Source organism: Myripristis murdjan, chromosome 6, assembly GCF_902150065.1.
Source record: "Myripristis murdjan chromosome 6, fMyrMur1.1, whole genome shotgun sequence".
Lineage (NCBI taxonomy): Eukaryota > Metazoa > Chordata > Actinopteri > Holocentriformes > Holocentridae > Myripristis > Myripristis murdjan.
In genome coordinates, this window is record NC_043985.1 from 28,981,688 (window position 1) to 28,998,939 (window position 17,252).

Consider the following 17,252-nt stretch of genomic DNA (forward strand, 5'->3'; position numbering starts at 1 on the left):
TAAATTATTGCCCAGTTAAATGGTTAAACAATTTAAAGCATGTACAGTGATGCAGTTCACTCTGACTATCTTATCTTCCACAGGATGCTACACCTTTCTTATAAAAGCGACACGGTGTTCTTGAAAATGTCTTCCCTGCAGAGACAAAACTGTGATGCTAGCTGTGCATGGCTAATTTATTAGCAACACCCCAAACTATGATGAAATAGATGCAAAGCAAAGGAAACCAGACAGATAACACATGCATGTATCCACGGCTAACTGCAGCCAGCTCGTACTGAGAAGTGGTTTTCCAGTAGGACATACAGGGTGTCCATAAAGTCTCTTTACAATTTAACAAATGTATTACAAAAGCAAACGAATAGACAAATCTGTGGAAATTATTACAAAATGAGGAGTAAATATTGAAGTTTTTTTTTTTTTTTTTTGCCTCATTTAATACGCCTCGATATGGCTCATCAGTGGTGGCGATGGCATCAGGGATCTTTTGCTTCAGGTCGCTGATGTCCAGTGTGATTAAAAACTTTGATAACCACTGAGTACATAGAGCAAATCTGATTACCATATCTCATCAATTGCTTTGGTAATAGATTTTTTAAATTGTAAAGAGACTTTGTGGACACCCTGTATATCTGGCTTCCCATATCAGCCTCATGAATGCAAACGATGATGGTTATTTTGTTGGTTATTTTAGTTATATGACAACACAAAAGTACATCTTGAGTTAACTTAAACTGTGAGAAAGCCCTGAGATTCTGATAAAATCACAAGTTTGAGCGCTGTTCATTTGGAGTTTTCCTCCTGACAAGATAGAAACTTCCCGGTTCCACTTGTCATGAACGCAGCATAAGCCTCAGAGGAAATACGACATGGCGTGGGTGAATAATATCTTGTCAGTCATCAATCACTGTTCTACTTTTCCACAGAAATCTAGCCACTATGTAGATTTGCACATGTTCACTGCCATGATATTAATGCAGACGCAGAGACATCGCTGCAAGTCTGGGTTTTGTTTTTCAGTCCTCTCACACACGTAATCTAGTATTTCTGCATATTTGCTCTTTGCCGTGGTATTCACTGAGAGCTGAAGGGGAGAGCTGTTTCTAAATCACCACCCCGACTCACACGCTTACAGGAAGTGCGAGCCCAGATGTACAGTACGCCCCCGGGACACTACATGTGAAATGGGGCAGATTAACAAGGAGGAAAGTCATCGTGACTCAAACAGTACATCACCTACAGCAAAGTTTAACACATAAACAACAGCTTTACTTGAAGGAACCAGAGCAAAAAAGTACGTCGAGAGCTTCTTCGCTGTGTTTAGGACACATGGGAGGCTTGATAGGAGGCAAAATCTGCGGGATTGACGTGGGCTTTTTCTGTGTGTGTGGGTATGAGAGCTGCTATCACATCACTGACTGACAGTCAATCTGGAAAAAATATAGGATGGGGTGGGGTGAGGGGGGGGGTTCAAGACAATGATCCTGACAGGGAGCAGGGTTATAATGAAGATGGAGGGGTGCTGCGGCACACAGATAATACACACACACTCTACATCTCTGTCACTCGTCTGCAGGGAAAACGGTGAAAGACTGTCACTCGAGGGGGGGGGAGACACGCAGAGCACCAGCTCAGATGAACACCCTCCTCACTTTTTCTCTTTTCCTCACCAGATTTACACTATTTCCTTGGTATGTTTATGCTCTGGGGGATTGACACATGACACAAACAAACGAACAACAAACCGGGGCCAAGGAAAAAAATGTGGAGGAAGATGAAGAAGACGCCAAAAAAAGAGGAGAGGAGGGATTAACAAGATGGAAGGCGCAGGCAGAAAAGAGGACAAGTGAGTGATGTATCTCAGGGAGAGGTCCGGTGTACCGCAGGCATTACCGAGCCTCTGTTCTTCCCTCTACATGCAGCTCTGTCAGCGGCTCGGTGTCTCAGCCCGGCCGGGTTGTCGATCACAGCAGCAGGCTTCCCCTCAGCCCCCCCGGCCACCGGCGTGTGCACGGCACGCTGGGCAAAAAGTAATTTATTTCATGTTGTATGCACAAGAACCCACACACACACACACGCCAGGCTGCCTTCAATGCAATTTACTGCATTGCATTTTTTGCAGCACTGCATATGGAGCGATGTTTCGGGCTGCAGGGTTTTCTGATGAGGAGCTTTCGACCTGCAGCAGGAGTGCGCTCCACTCGGCTGGCTCGTCTTCCTCTGCAGTGGCAGCGACGTCTCTTACTTCTCCGGATGAAGTCATTTTACAGCCCTGACTGTTTTCTTGGCAACTCAAACTACAACAAGTCACACTTCAGCTGTGAAGTTATGGTGATGATAATGCAGTAGGACTCCAAAATGTGTTGCCAAAGTTGTTTTGTTGTCAGCCAAAAACTGAAAATCCAGTCAAGCCATACACTAAAGCAATAATCAACCAATAATACGCTAAACAACACCCACATGAGTTTGACTGGCATCACCTTATTATCATAGTAAGAAAAAATACAGATACAAATAAATAGGGAAACAAATAAATGTGAAAATAGATTTTTTGGTTTGTTTGTTTGTTTGTAAGCACTGTTTGATTTCAGTTTGCTGATTAGTAATTAGTAATTCATTTGTTAATTTTAGTTATTTATTCAAATGCAGTTTAAATTGTTTCGATTTTCTTTTATGAATGATAATGCTTACTCTATTTTTGGTTGGTTTATTTTTGTAACTGATGCTTCTTTTTCCTGCTGTGAAGCACTATGCAACTTTGAAAAATATGCTACATAAAAAAGTCTATTTATTTATTCACTTCTATGAATTTCAGTTATTTCTTTATTTACTTACTAACTTGTTTACTTGAGTCTATGCACCATATAATAAACCTCTGTTAGAGTCCTGATTCTGTTTTCTTACACTCTCTTGTTTCACTGTTTTGTTTTTATTGTCTCATTTAAACTCTTGTTGAAAATGTACTGACTCCGAGAAAGGGCTTTTGCTTATCTGCGCACTTGTGTAAAAAAGGCTGACAAAATAAGGAAAATTGAAGTGTGTGGGGGAAAAAAAAAAAAAAAAAAACAGTTGTTGGCAGTTGTTGCATCAAGACTAAATCCATTCAAAAGATGGAAAATGAAGACGCGGGCAAGTCCGGGGAGAGTTGGTCTCTCCAGCTGACGTCAGAGCGAGATGCTGACTGCAGCCGCTCGTTTCATCATGCGCCCGCGGTTGGCATGTGGCGAGCCTCGTGAATCCTCCTTTCCTCGCTGGAAACCTACTGTACACTCTTGACAACGCGGGTCCTAATGGCAGAAAATTACAGGTGACCAAAGCAATCCACTGTCAGGTCCCTATGGGCTTCTCCGAATGATGTGTGACCACACTGTGCAGACATACACACACACACACTGATGCACATACACACAACTCACGGTGATGCCCTCCGCCTCGGGGAGCTGTAATGAGGAAATAATGATCATAATTGGTACGAGGCTCTACCATTAGGCGAATAATTGAACTCACAGTCCTGCACCTTAAAGCCTAATCAGTTTGGCCTTTACACACGACGACGCGGTCTCGAATGGAGCAACATTTCATCATGCAAGCATCTTCCTCCATCCACCAGCCTCTCCTCCCTCCCTCCCTCCCGCCTCTGTGTAAATCGACTTGAGCGCGGCCACAGTCGAAACCTTGCAAAGCAGCTCAACATGTGGCGCTTCGAAATTCTAACAAGAACTTGCCGGCTCTCTTATTCACCTCCCTGATTAAACCCTTATTGATCTGAGAGAGACGAGAGGGAGAGGAAGAGAGAATAAACTGAAAGAGACGCGGCCAAATGAGTTGTCATCTCCCAGCGCCCCCAAATTAACCGCCGAGAGCTCGGGTTTGAACAGGAAGTCCAGGAGCGAGGCGGCTGCGGCGGCTACTAATTCATCTCTTTTATGAACGCAATCAACTTGTCAGGGTGCATGATGGGTGGAGGATTTGCCCTTGGCGAAGTGATTTCATCATGACATCACGGTGATTTGGTGCGCCTCCATCCGTCGAGCCAGACTGAGTGTAACTCTTTGCAACTCTCCCTCTGTCTCCAAGCTTTGACTCATCCGACTGTCGAACAGGTGTTTCCATGTATTTGAGCTTGTTTGCTGTATAAACCCGGCACGAAAAGTTTTTTTTTTTTTTTTGTTTTTTCCCCCCCGAATTCCTCATTAATATTGCGAGCGCTTGCACCAGCCACTGCACTTTTTGTCTTGTATAAATGCCCTGGCATTCTTTTGAAAATGTCCCAGACACATCAGCCTTCACCGGTGTAGCAATTCATCAGCAATTATTAATTAATCAGAGTCGGATATAATAAATAGTCTGGTGAAATCGTCTGCAATTTTTTAAGTGGTAGAAATACAAACTGAGCTATCTTTGCCACAATGACAGATTTTTAATAAAAAAAAAAATGCTCAATTCAAAAATGCAATATGGGAAGTTGCCTATTAAATCCTTACAGTTAGAAATAATGATGCATACAAGGTTATCAATTATTAGAAATTACAGCTACATGCCATTAACATGAGCTAATGAGAATGTAAATTATTTGCATTCCCTGAGCAATTGCACACAGCGTCAGCGTTCGTTGCTATTTTGATGTTCCAATCTTTCAATTCTGTCTCTTGGTTGCACCAGTAATAGTCTGATCTATTGCATCACCTGTGATTTCTGCCGTGTTTTCATGTTTTGGCCTATTTTTTTCCACAATACTTGGTGAAACAGAGTTTACGGGAAAAACTGTATCCAGAAAAGGTGTTTACATGTTTATTCTAGGTAACATCAGCGTCGTCCAGGTAGCTTATCTGAGTATTTCATAAGCAGGACACACAGGTATTCACGGTACTATAACTGAGATGTGGTGCCGACTCAAAGACAGGATGTATCCCCTTGTGTGTGTGTGTGTGTGTGTGTGTGTGAGCTTGGTTTGACCTCTGACCGGCCTGTACCTCATGCCTCGCGTGGAGCGGTTCTGGAGGTTCTGCAGCAGCTGCGGGAGGCCGAGCATGGCCTCGAACATCACGGCCAGCGAGCCCAGCGCCTCCACGAACACGGCGGAGTCGAGCAGCAGCAGGGTGACCAGCGCGCACAGCACCGTGAAGCCGAAACAGAAGAGCAGGTAGTCCTCGAAGGCACTCCACTTCCAGAAGTAGCGCAGGTCCAATTCTGGGAAGGAAAAAGGAGAAAACAGGCGGACTTCAGATACACAAGTCGAATTATACACTGATGATTCATCAGCACAGGGAACAGCAGAACTAAAAATGTGTCCTATACCTTCAGGGTCAGTACGTGGTCAAGTGAAGATGTATGGAGATGGTCAACCGTATGATTATTTACCGGAATAGTCCATCTTTGATTCAGACACAGTCGATGGAAAGTCTCTCATTTATTATTCAGTTTTGTGAACTTGTATTTTTTTTGTGTGTGCGATATGTGAGGAAAGATGGAAAATAAGACGTTACAATCAACGTGATGGGTCGGAGAGTGAGGCAATGGGAAAGAAAGTGAAGATGAGGACGTACAGCGGGTGGGTTTTTATGATTGAACAAAGAAGAGGAGTGAGAGGGAGGAGGCGTGTGTGTGTGTGTGTGTGTGTGCATGTGTGTGTGCCTGCTGGTGCATGACTGGGTGCTTGGGCGCAGATGGAAACAGAAAGGAGGAAGGGTGATGCATAGAGAATGAAGGTGAGGACGGCGATATAGGAAAATGGGGGGAGGAGGAGGAGGGAGGAGCGGGAAAGAGAGAGTGTTTCATTAGCGAATGCATAAAAATTCTGCAAACGCAGCACTCCTAAATCAATACGGCGCACATGTATAAGTGAATGAAACAAAGACAAATGAGAGACTCAAATGCTTTTACATTTATATTAGTCTGGAATAACCTGGCCTTTGGTGAGGCCGGGCTCCAGCATTTAGTGAGTTTATTACCGTTGGTATAAAGCTATACTTACAGCCCTGTTCACCACATGTAGCCTACAGGAAGCCATTCCCCTGACTGATACAGCCCTATTCACCATGTGCTTCCAAAACAAGCTGTTTGTTGTCTCAAACAACATAAGCCTGTATGAAGTGGAGAACCGACAATCCTGTGAGACAGTCCAGAGGCAACACACATATTCAGAGCAAAGACATTTTTTTGTTTTCCCTCAGGTTTTATCTACAGCTGAAGCCTGGACACAAGACAACTGTCCAAGTTTGCAGTGAAACAAACTGAATGTCCAGCGTCATGGCAAAAGTACAACACAGTAAGTTGAAAAATAACTCCTATCGTTTTCAACAAAGAGGCACCAACATCATACAGAAACAGAGTATTTGTATCTCAGATTTTACCCAAGACTAATATCTGATACCAAAAGCCATGAAAAACATCTCAGAAAAACAAAACAAAACAAAAACAAAACTGTCTCGATTGTCTGTATTTTATGCATTTTCTGTATTCATGGGAATAAAGGCTTTTATACCATCTATTTCACCCAGTGATCTTACAAGTTATGGATTAGATTGATTGATATTGATATTGTCACTGAAAAAGGGCATCCAATTTTTTTGATTATGAACATGCATATTCTATTTGTAGTTTTTAAGTTTGCATGCATGTATTTGTTCATGTACATGTTTTTTCAGAGTGCTATGGTGGTAACCACTGAGGGAGACTTCCTGGCTTTGAATAGGACCTTCAGAAAGATCAGGCTCTGTGTCGTTCAGTACAGCAGCAGTTCAATAATCATATAAAAAAGGACTAATACCATGACTGCATATCAGTGTTGAACCTAACACTGAATGGGCATACTGTAGTACCCTTTGCTACTGCAAAGCAAAAAGGTATACACGTGACAAAATTTGCCAATGGGACGAAATAATAGCACTTGATTCAAATGCAGTTCCACTTGTTTCGGGAATTTTTTTGAGGAGAACAAGCATAAATATGTTGAATGAAGGCAGAATAAGGCAGATCAGCCCACTAGTGTCACGAAAATGACACTTGATTCAAGAAAAGTCTGGAAACAAGTTGATTAACATTGGAAAAAAGTTGGATTATCTCATCCCACTAGCTTCTAACAAGATTTTAGGACGGAATATGAAACAAAATAACATGATTCGTATCTCCATCAGATGTGAAGCAGGTTTTGGTGTCAAACAGCTTGAAATTCAGATTCGGGGGCTTTTTTTTCCCCGCCTTTGCAGACAACAGTGCAGGAAACATTACTCATTTACTCCATCCACATTCACCGCCACCAGTGGACCATGATGTGAGATGATTGGTAATCTCTCACTGGATTATGTATGGCCATGGAGCCGTGGGAAACCAGCTGACATCAGCTGAAGGGGATTGATGGCTGAATAAAAACCCATTTATTGTTATTATTTTATATAAGAGCCAATTGCACTCCCTTCTGTACCTCTTCCTATTTTAGCAATTCATCTTAAACTTTCACTGACTTTTGATCTACTGTTTAGAGATTTTATTTATTCATTTACTTTCTTTTTCATACGTCCGAGTCTGATTGATTGATTAATTGATTGGACTGTGATGCATGTAGGAGAGCACCTGCTGTGCATGCGCTTCACACTCCGCCTGCACATGATACAGGCTGAGGAGATACACCACTGTGTGCATGTGTGAGATAACATGCATAAACACACTGGTGGAAGCACACAGGTTCGATCGCACACACACACACACACACACACACACACAACACCTGGCTGAGATGTTTCCCATTACACTCCGATGAGTTGCATCTGCCGCTGCATCCTGGGCCGGAACAGAGTGAGACATCTTGCAGCGTGGCGTCTTTGTGGCAAACGGCGAACATGATTAATGACTTTATTACCGAGAGCCACACACGGCACATCGCCAGTAGATGACAAGATAGAAGGAGCAGGCGTGAGGAAAAACTCACACACATGCACTCTCTCTTTCTCAGTCTCTGTCTCTTTTTCTCTCTCTCACACACACACACACACACAGATACACACACTTCGAGACATCTATCAAGTTTCAGCGCGTGACTAATGTCCATCCTCAAGGACTGTGGCACTGACAGAAGCCAAAAAGAGAAAGAGAGCCTGGCACACTTCAGGTTTTATTCAAAGGTCCCGGCGTCCCATCCCTCAGCAGTACATCAAACCTGAGCGAGTGCAGCCGTGGCTCTGCCACAGCGGGCTGGCACGAGGAGACAGGGCAGCCAGGAGGGGGGCTTAGAGGCTGCGCTTTATCAGAGACATAAAAGCGCCGCTTTCCTTTTGAATGAGGCCAAGGAAGTGAGGTATAAACACGCTGACGCCAGCAACAATGAGAGGAGTGGTATTTCAAAACCTCTGTCAACTTTTTCGGAGTGTAAAGCCACCCACTGAGCCTCTCGCCTCTTCATTTCTCCCATTTTTAATTCGGCTTACCTTCCCTCTCTCACTCGCTCTCTCTCTCTCTTATCAAGAAACACACACATGCACACACACACATACACACAAACACTCTTTTCTTGTCCTCTTGCTCCGCAATCCAATCTACTTTCATGCATACAGCAACACACACCTAATCTCACTTCCTCTTATCCCCCCTCCCTCTCTCTCTCTCTATCCTGTCTCATCGCTTCCTCCTGTGTTTACCTGCGGGGTCAAATTGCCTGGAGAAGTTAAAAGAATCGATGTAGTCATGCATCATTCATGGAGTCATCTCGTTCATTTGCCCTCCTCCCACACCGCGTAGCATCCTAACTTTCCTTTTACCGAGCAGCTCTTTCTTTGTCTCGTGTTTTGACCTCATTCTGACCAGGTGTCCCCTCTGCTGCTAAAAAAAACGTTATAAATTTTGCAGCACAGGCTTCGTCACATTCCACAAAAGGTAAGACAGGTGACATATAAGATCTTTTCTACTGGCCACATGACTAGAAATACTCCAGTCAGTAAAAAGGAAGTAGGTGCATACGCTTCATTGTTCTCGGGGAATAAATACTGTTGTGTCTGGGCAGTCCCTGTCAACTCACTGGAAATGTCCCATTTCATCTACAGAAGTTTGCACTTGAGAACTGCTGATGAAGTTGTACATACAAGTCGTAAACTTGTATTTATGATGTGGACAGCTGGTCCTATTAGTCAGTAAGCAACCGTGATCTAAATAATTTATTCCTGGTATTCTTTGTTGATATATTTCAGTGGACAACGCCGCACATCCAGCTCCCGGAAGACACACAGTAAACCAACACAAACACCTGAATATACACTACTCACAAAAAGTTAGGGATATTCGGCTTTCGGGTGAAATTTCAGGATGAACCTAAAATGCATTATAACCTTTACAGGTGAACTTAATGTGACCTTCTGTAAACTTTTGAATGCACATGTCCAACTGTTCAGTGTTTCAGTACTTTTTGCACAAGTTGCTGTTCTCTAACAAGGAGCTTAACGGCAAAATTCACATCAGGTGTTTGATGCTCCAGCTCATCGAGGTCGTATCATTAGGGAACGGCTGCTGGAGACTGGGGTACCTCAGATGGAGTGGCCTGCACTTTCTCAGACCTGAATCCCATAGAAAACCTATGGGATCAGCTGAGTCGCCGTGTAGAGGCTCGGAGCTCTGTACCCCAGAACCTCAATGTCCTGAGGGCCGCCCTTCAAGAAGAGTGGGATGCCATGCCTCAGCAGACAATAAGTCGACTTGTGAACAGCATGAGGCGTCGCTGTCAAGCTGTAATTGATGCTCAAGGGCACATGACAAGTTATTGACACTGACATTTTTTGTTGTGGTATACCCACCACTGTTGTTGGCTTTTGTTTCAAGAAATTGTTTGAGATGAGGAAATCACCAGTGTATGCTTCTACTTAAATGCCCTACTTTCATGATATAAGATCACTGTAGCGTGAACATTTTACATTTTCCATAAATTTCACCCGAAATATCACGCCAAATATCCCTAACTTTTTGTGAGTAGTGTATGCTAGAAGCAACTTTTATCAAAACAGGCCTGCATTCCAAAATAATAAAAAACAAGACATATGACTTTAAGGTCATCTTTCAGTGCATAACCATCAAATGTCTTAAAATATAATAAACATATACAAATATACACAGAGAAAACAGCTCAAATCTAGCTTTTCAATGAGAGGGAAACTTACCCAATTTCCTCTTGGGGATCAATAAAATATTTTTGATTCTGATTCTGATTATTTAAAGACTGTGGAAACGTCACGGGGCTTCCTTATCATTCTTTGGTCAGAGGAAAATTGAACATCTTGGAAACAGAGCCGCTTTACAGCGACACTCGAAGAAGCTGTGCCATAGTTGATAATCTAACCTTGTAAAAAAAAAATATCTGTGAATCTCTTAGTTACATTAATGTTCATGTGAAGCAGCCGATTCAACTTGGTTGTTTTTTTATTTTAGGAAGGAAAAACCAGTCAACACACCAGCAAGTGACCGGTGTGGCTTCGCCTCAAGTGGCATTTTAGAGCATCCCAGCCCACAGCCTCGGCGGCGTTTGGTGTCTGGTGACTTCAAAGCCCCCCTGAGACAAGAGCACCGGGAGGGGGCGAGGCGCGCTTTCTTCTCACTGACTCTTTCCTTACACAAAGCCCGCTCCAGATCAAACAATTCAATTACTAAAACGGCGGAAAAAATAGCTTCAAGGATGTCGATGTGTGTATTTGTGTGTGTGTGTGTGTGTGTGAGGGAGAGAGGTAGCAGCTTTAGAAAGATAGGGTTATCATTGTGTGAGTGTGAGCACGAGCACGCATCGAATTTGTGTGTGTGTCTACGCGAAGCTGCACAGGTCGATCAGTCTACACCTGTGCACGTGTGTGGGAATGAGTGTGTGTGTGTGTGTGTGTGTGTGTGTGTGTGTGTGTGTGTGTGTGTGTGTGAGAGAGATGGCCTCAGTAGGTCTATCTGGGATACAGCAGAGTCGACACTTGCCTTTGTTCCAGTGCTGTTAACACCTTGACTGTCTCACACCAGCCAGAGAGCGAGACAGAGGCTGGGGGAGAGGAGAGCGAGGTGCATGGTGGGGGAGGGGTTAGGGGGGCGAAAAAGAAAGAGAGAGAGAGAGAGAGAGAGAACTGGAGCGAGCGAGCAGCATAGACTCAGTCAACTGGATATGTGGAGGGTAAACTCAAGGCACTTCCCATCCGGCCGAGCGGGGAGCTGAGAATAGAGACGGTGAGACAAAGACAGAGATCCGCCCTGACAGCTCGAGAGGCTCCAGATCTGCTGACTCAGCACTGTCAGTTTCTGAGCAAGACGCCGCCGCCACCGCCACCGCCGCTCTGCTCTGCTCTGCTCCGCGAAGTCGACTCAGTGCACTTTAAGACGGCTGACAGCTAGTGCTCCTGACGGCTCCTGGATTCTGCCTTTTCTGGGCCTGACTCACATTCAGCTCCCTCTAACTTGTGTGTGGTTTTTTGTTTTGTTGCATTTTTGTTGCATGTAAAGGATCCAATTCAACTAACTGGTCAAATCCTTGAGTAACAGCCACAATAAAACAGGCCTCAGAGGTCATGCTGTTATTTGGTAGCCTGTTGGATTATAAGGGGGAAAACTTCTAGTGTGAGGTCATCGACTTGCAGACAAATTAATAAATGCCTATTCTGGGCTCTTGTCAGACTTGAGGTGGGAAAAAAAGGTGTTATCCTGTAGGTCTGGGTTGGGTTCACACAGAACTTTTTCGGCCAAGGGTCAAGTTGGGCCGAGTTAAGCCCTGCACTGCAAAAACGCAAAATCTTACCAAGATTATTTGTCTTATTTCAAGTCAAAACTGTCTTATTTCTAGTCAAAATATCTCATTACACTTAAAATAAGACATGATCACCTCAGAAGTAAATTGTTTTTAGACAATTGTTTTTAGACAGAGGTGATCATGTCTTATTTTAAGTGTAATGAGATATTTTGACTAGTAATAAGACATTTTTGACTTGAAATAAGACAAATAATCTTGGTAAGATTTTGAGTTTTTGCAGTGTGGTGCCATTCAGGGGCGGATCTACCCTGGTGGCATGGCTTAAAACAGGCCCTGCCACCCCAGCTGCCACCCCAGTTCGGGCAATCTAATAGGAATACATAAAAAAATAAATAAATAAATGGTCAGAAATTTTGAAAATCCGCTGTCTGAGTTCAAGTGAAAGTGGCATAAGATGACACAGCAGCAGCTACCGTTCCTGTCATTTTTCAGACTGAATTCACCAGTGATAGAAAGATAACCGCTGATACAACCAGAATAAGATCATTTTTACTTTTCGACACTGAAGAAATTAGAATAATCCGAACTGTGTCAAGCTAATGGGTCTGTATTCAAAAGGTTTATGGTGTTGGCTCATTAGTTAACTGTCTTTCTTTCTTTCTTTCTTTCTTTCTTTCTTTCTGCCATCCTGTAAAATTTCCATGCCACCCTTTAGCCTCCCTTTAACTAAAGATAAAAATGTTTCAAACACCATTTTCAATCACACTGTGACTGCAGCAGGGGCGACCATGTGAAAACCCCATGTATTTCCCCATAGTCAAAATGTGTCGGATCCAGGATTTCTTATGGTTTGTGCTCATTGTTATGTTAGGCTCCTGAGGCCTGTGTGTGTGAGGATGCCATCTTCCAGTGTTTCCATGGCTCTGACTCACAGTGCAAAGGGCCAACTCCACTCATACCCTAACCTGACCTAGAAAGCACAGTCGGCGGGCAGCAGCTTTTCCTACAGCATGTATCAGCTGAGCCGGAGCTTTTTTTTATTTTTATTTTATTTATATTTCTTTTTTCAAGTTCACCGAGCTCAGTGGAGTATTGACAGGAACAGACATACCAGAAAAAAATCCTCTAATACCTTTGTGTCATGTTTTAAAAAAAGACACCACAGACTGAGCCTCTGCGGTCATTGGGATGAACAGAAATGCTCAAGCCGCTGAACCGTTCTGAACTCGATCTGAACATTTTCTGTGCGGCCCAGACCGGAGAACGAAGGCTTGTTTTTACGCTCTGGAAGGCGGCGGGAACACAAGTTGGTTCGTAAGCGGGACAGGTCTTAATGAAGATAGATACCAGGGCTGGAAGTCAACGAGTCTCTCTCTCTCTCCATCCGTCTGTCTTTCTTTCTCTGGCACCTCTGAATAATGCAAAAGCTTCAAAATAGTTCCACTTCTTTGGTCACTCTGGGTATGTACAGTAACAAACAAACACACACACCTGAGGACAAAAATGCGTCACCCTCCCAGCGGCTTTGACTCTGCTACTAACTCATATTTAACACTGGGAAAAATTGCGCCGCTCAGTTAAATATAGTTTGTTTTTAATTTAACGGGCCAAATTTGAACACCGCTGACTCATTTCAATTACATACGAAAAGAGGTTTCTCTAAAACTCTAGTGCTGATCATAAATATTCTCATTATCCTCCTCTCCCGCGATCAAGTCTTTACGCAAACTTTTCATTTGTCGGCGGGGGAATCGAGCAATCCGCACGCTGATCAGTCAACACAAAGCTAATTAAAGCAAAACAATAAAAGGGGAAATTGAAAAAAAAAAAAAAAAAAAAAAAGAGCGAGAATGAAGGCGACAACAGCATAAGCTCAGCTGGCTCGTCTCATTATGATTCCACAAAATGCTCCAGAATAATTGCATATCCATACACCCGCTCACTCCACCCCGCCTCCCCTCCGGCTCCCCCCTCCCCTCCTGCTAATTCTGTTTCGCCGTTTCCCAGCGGAGGGGGAATTTTTAGAGGCCATGTTACACAATGTCAAACTGAGGCAGCACGGGCGCTACACGGAGACCAGCCGCTGCTGACAGGGTTTAGGCCCATCCATGCGTTAGAGGGGGTTATTTGCGGTAACAAGCGCCACTATCTCATCCAGCCTCTGCAAACTTTCAAGTCTCGCTCCCTAAAAGCTTCGCTGACTTCACCGTGGAGCTGCAGCTCTCCAGTGAATGCACCTGACCCGAAACATTGGGCTCAGCTGACCCCCTTCGGCTCCCCTTAAAAACCTGCAATCGAACAAAGCAGGGAAAAGTGGGAGAGCGAAGGTCTCCAGAAGATAATTAGTGGCTCATTTACAGACGAGGGTAATAGTGAAATAAGTGGAAATGTGCCAGGCGGTGATAAGCGTGACTGGGGATGCAGCCGAATGCGCAGTGCAATTAAAAGGGTGTGTTGTGACAACGCAGTAAAGTTCATATTCAGTGACGAAATGTGGGATTAAGAAAATGCTTTGAGTCGTTTTTGACACCATGAGTCATGCAGGTTTTTCTGTTTTGTGCATGCATTTTGCTGAGAAATTAAAAATGCTATCATCTCATTTTGGGTGTAGACACACAACTGCACACATACATCATCATCTCTACTTTATTGCTGTCCAGTGTGTGTGTGTGTGTGTGTGTGTGTGTGTGTTCTTCCACAAGGGAACAACACGGCGTGCATACTGTAGTGTGCAGTGCCTAATGTCATTTAGTTTTGATTTGCTGCTGCTGCATTACCTTTCCGGGTAACATTTTTTAAGCCTCTGCTGAATTTGTTGCGTTGCTGCCCAATTTGCATTTTCTTTTAAGTAAATTGTCTGTTTTAATCTTTTGTGTGCAGCGAATTAACCAAATAAATTAAGCATTTACCAGGGGACCGCACTGCTCTGAAACGGCCGGTCAGAGGTAACCGCGGTGCTCTGACACACACACACACAAACACACACACACACACACACACACACACACACACACACCTGCCTGTGACTTCCAATGCATAATTATTCACAGAGATGATTGGGACATCTATTTGGATTATATTTACTGGATTACAAAATTTATTCATTCAGAAATAATAAAAAAAAAAACAAAACATGATGAATTCACAATTTAATAGTTCACAGTTTAATGCTTGAATGCCTGGTGTAAATAGTGAGGGTTGGTCTACGTGTTCCTGGTGGCTTCCTGAAGGGCAGCATGAAGGATGAGCCACACAGATCTGACGAGGGGATGAACACAAATATCGGAGTAATTTGAGTTAAAATGACTGCTAGAGACATTTTAGTTGAAAGAATAGAAAAGAATCTGTTTGATTGGATTCAAGTGGTTTTAATTCTCTCCCACTAATTACTTTTGTGTCAACTATCACACTGCAAAAAGTATCAATAAAAGATACACAGAGATACAGTTTGACAGTGTCTTCTGATGGGAAATACCTCTCAACCAAATTTTTCACCCTCAAAGGCTTGGGATTATGCCAAGCACCTGCGTCATTTGTTTTTAGAAAGATACATAGATAGATAGACAGATAGACAGATAGATAGATTTACTTTATTGATGCCAAACTGGGGAATTCTTAAATGAGGTTTTTTATCCAGTGAGGATGTTGACGGTGGAGCTTTTAGCAGGCGCACACAGTAGACAGCCTGAGAGGAAACCTTGGGTTCAAGCCAAAACGCCAGCCAGTTGTCTGCTGAAACCCGGGATCGAACCAGGGACCTTTAGATCTTTAGTCTAACGCTCTCCCAACTGAGCTATTTCGGCCCAAAGAACTCTTGCTGTTGAGTTTTTCACATGGGAAGATCGCAAATCACACAGAAACTATCTGGATAGATGGACTGCACTATAGAAGTAAGAGGGAAATATCACTTTTTTGCACTTTGGGTGTATTGCTCCTTTAAATTGCCAGTAAAGTGGTTGATGGGTTGCTTTATTCTGACCGACTGTGAGTGATGGAAGAGCTTCTGATGGCGTCTTTGTGGTGGTCTGCAGCTACAAACAGGTAATAACCAGCCAATGTAGTTACCCGGCAACTTCAAATGAATTATCATTAATTGAAAAGAAACAGGAAACAATGCAATAACATGAGTTTGGATGCAACTATCCTGAATCCTGAAGCTTTGAGTGGCTAAAATCAACTTCTTGACCATTTTGCACTTGCCAGACAGAGCTGTTGTTCATGAAACAAAATTAGGCCCACAGGGAAGAGAGGAAGTGTAAAATCTGATGGGATGATGGGATGTTGCCGGGCGGTGGCGGAGAAAAGCTCGTCTGCGGCCAGAGCCTCTCTGCCGACCGGCTCGTTGACCTCCACACATCCACAGAGTTTCCCCCGGTCGCTCAGCTCTGAAGGAAACGAATGGATCTCCAGTGACTTGTTTATCGTGTTGCTCACAGGCTGAACATGGGATTGGTTGGCTGCGTATGTATGTGTGTGTGTGTGTGTTTACAAGGACCAAATGAATTCCCAAAGACAGAAAGAGGAGGAAGCCCTTCCAGAGACACGGCACGCTGCTAGTCCTCACTTTTTTAAGGAGACAGTTGAGGGAGATTTCCATCCTCAGATTTAACGATTTCCTACATTTCCCAGAATGCCTTTCAGCAACCACCAGTGAGTTCACCTAGGCCGCATACAGCCGCTATTTTACAGGGTGGAGAGAGCAGTAATGACAGCACAGGTAATGGCAAAGCAGTAAAAGCTCCAGCTGAAAAAAAAAGCGAGTCCTAACAATGAACATCCCAACACGACCTGAAGCTTGACAGCGCTACACTCAAAAATACTAAAAAATATACTCAAATATACTCAAATATATATTATTTCAAGGGTGGAAGTGGGTGGGTCAGTCACTGATGCAGGTTTTGCTTTAATAGTTGATCTTCCTCCTAAATAAATGCCGTTAGAAGATGATTTCATGCAAGCGAAAATGCATCATATCATCCTGTGTGGCAGAACATGACAAAAATCATCTTCTTCATATTGAGAACAAATTACAAGTGGAACTAGTTTTGTCTCCCCCGTGACTGTCGAACGTCGGTGAAAAATGGTGAGTCTAGAAAGAAGTCGTTCGTCTTTGATTCTGAGGAGCCGCCAACAGAACTTGACATTTATCTTTGATGCTTTAGATCGATGAAAACGTTTCCACTCTTGAACTCGACTGAGCTGCACTGGAAATATCCTGATGTGATGTCATGTTGTCTGCATTTCACCATTATCTGCTGCAACCAGAGGCACACACCGCCAAATAACAAGGCAGACCTGGGACTGCAGGGTTCATCAACAATAAATCAATAATAAATTAAAGAGAATATGATGAACAGTGTTATTTCAGAGTGTATTTATTAGAACTTGGGTTTAGAGTTAGTATTAGAATCAGCTTTAGGGTAAAGGTACTACCACTACTACTAATATTAATGATGATGATAATATTTATACCATCTGTCGTGGAGAAGCAGCTCAAGGTGCTTCATAGCAAAGTCTAACAGTAAAGAAAAAGAAATAAAACAAACAAAAAGCCAAT

The 17,252-nt window shown here is 43.4% G+C and overlaps 1 protein-coding gene and 1 non-coding gene across 2 annotated transcripts in view; both read right to left on the reverse strand.

Moving 5' to 3' along the window:
- The window catches only part of LOC115360855 (PQ-loop repeat-containing protein 1), a 66,043-nt gene that overhangs the window by 18,342 nt on the left and 30,449 nt on the right, over positions 1-17,252 (reverse strand). The window contains exon 4 of the mRNA XM_030054012.1: positions 4,974-5,190. Coding sequence (XP_029909872.1) covers positions 4,974-5,190 — 217 coding nt within the window. The remainder of the gene's footprint in view (positions 1-4,973; positions 5,191-17,252) is intronic.
- On the reverse strand, positions 15,426-15,498 carry trnaf-aaa (transfer RNA phenylalanine (anticodon AAA)). Its single transcript has one exon. It is a non-coding gene; the product is annotated as a tRNA-Phe (tRNA).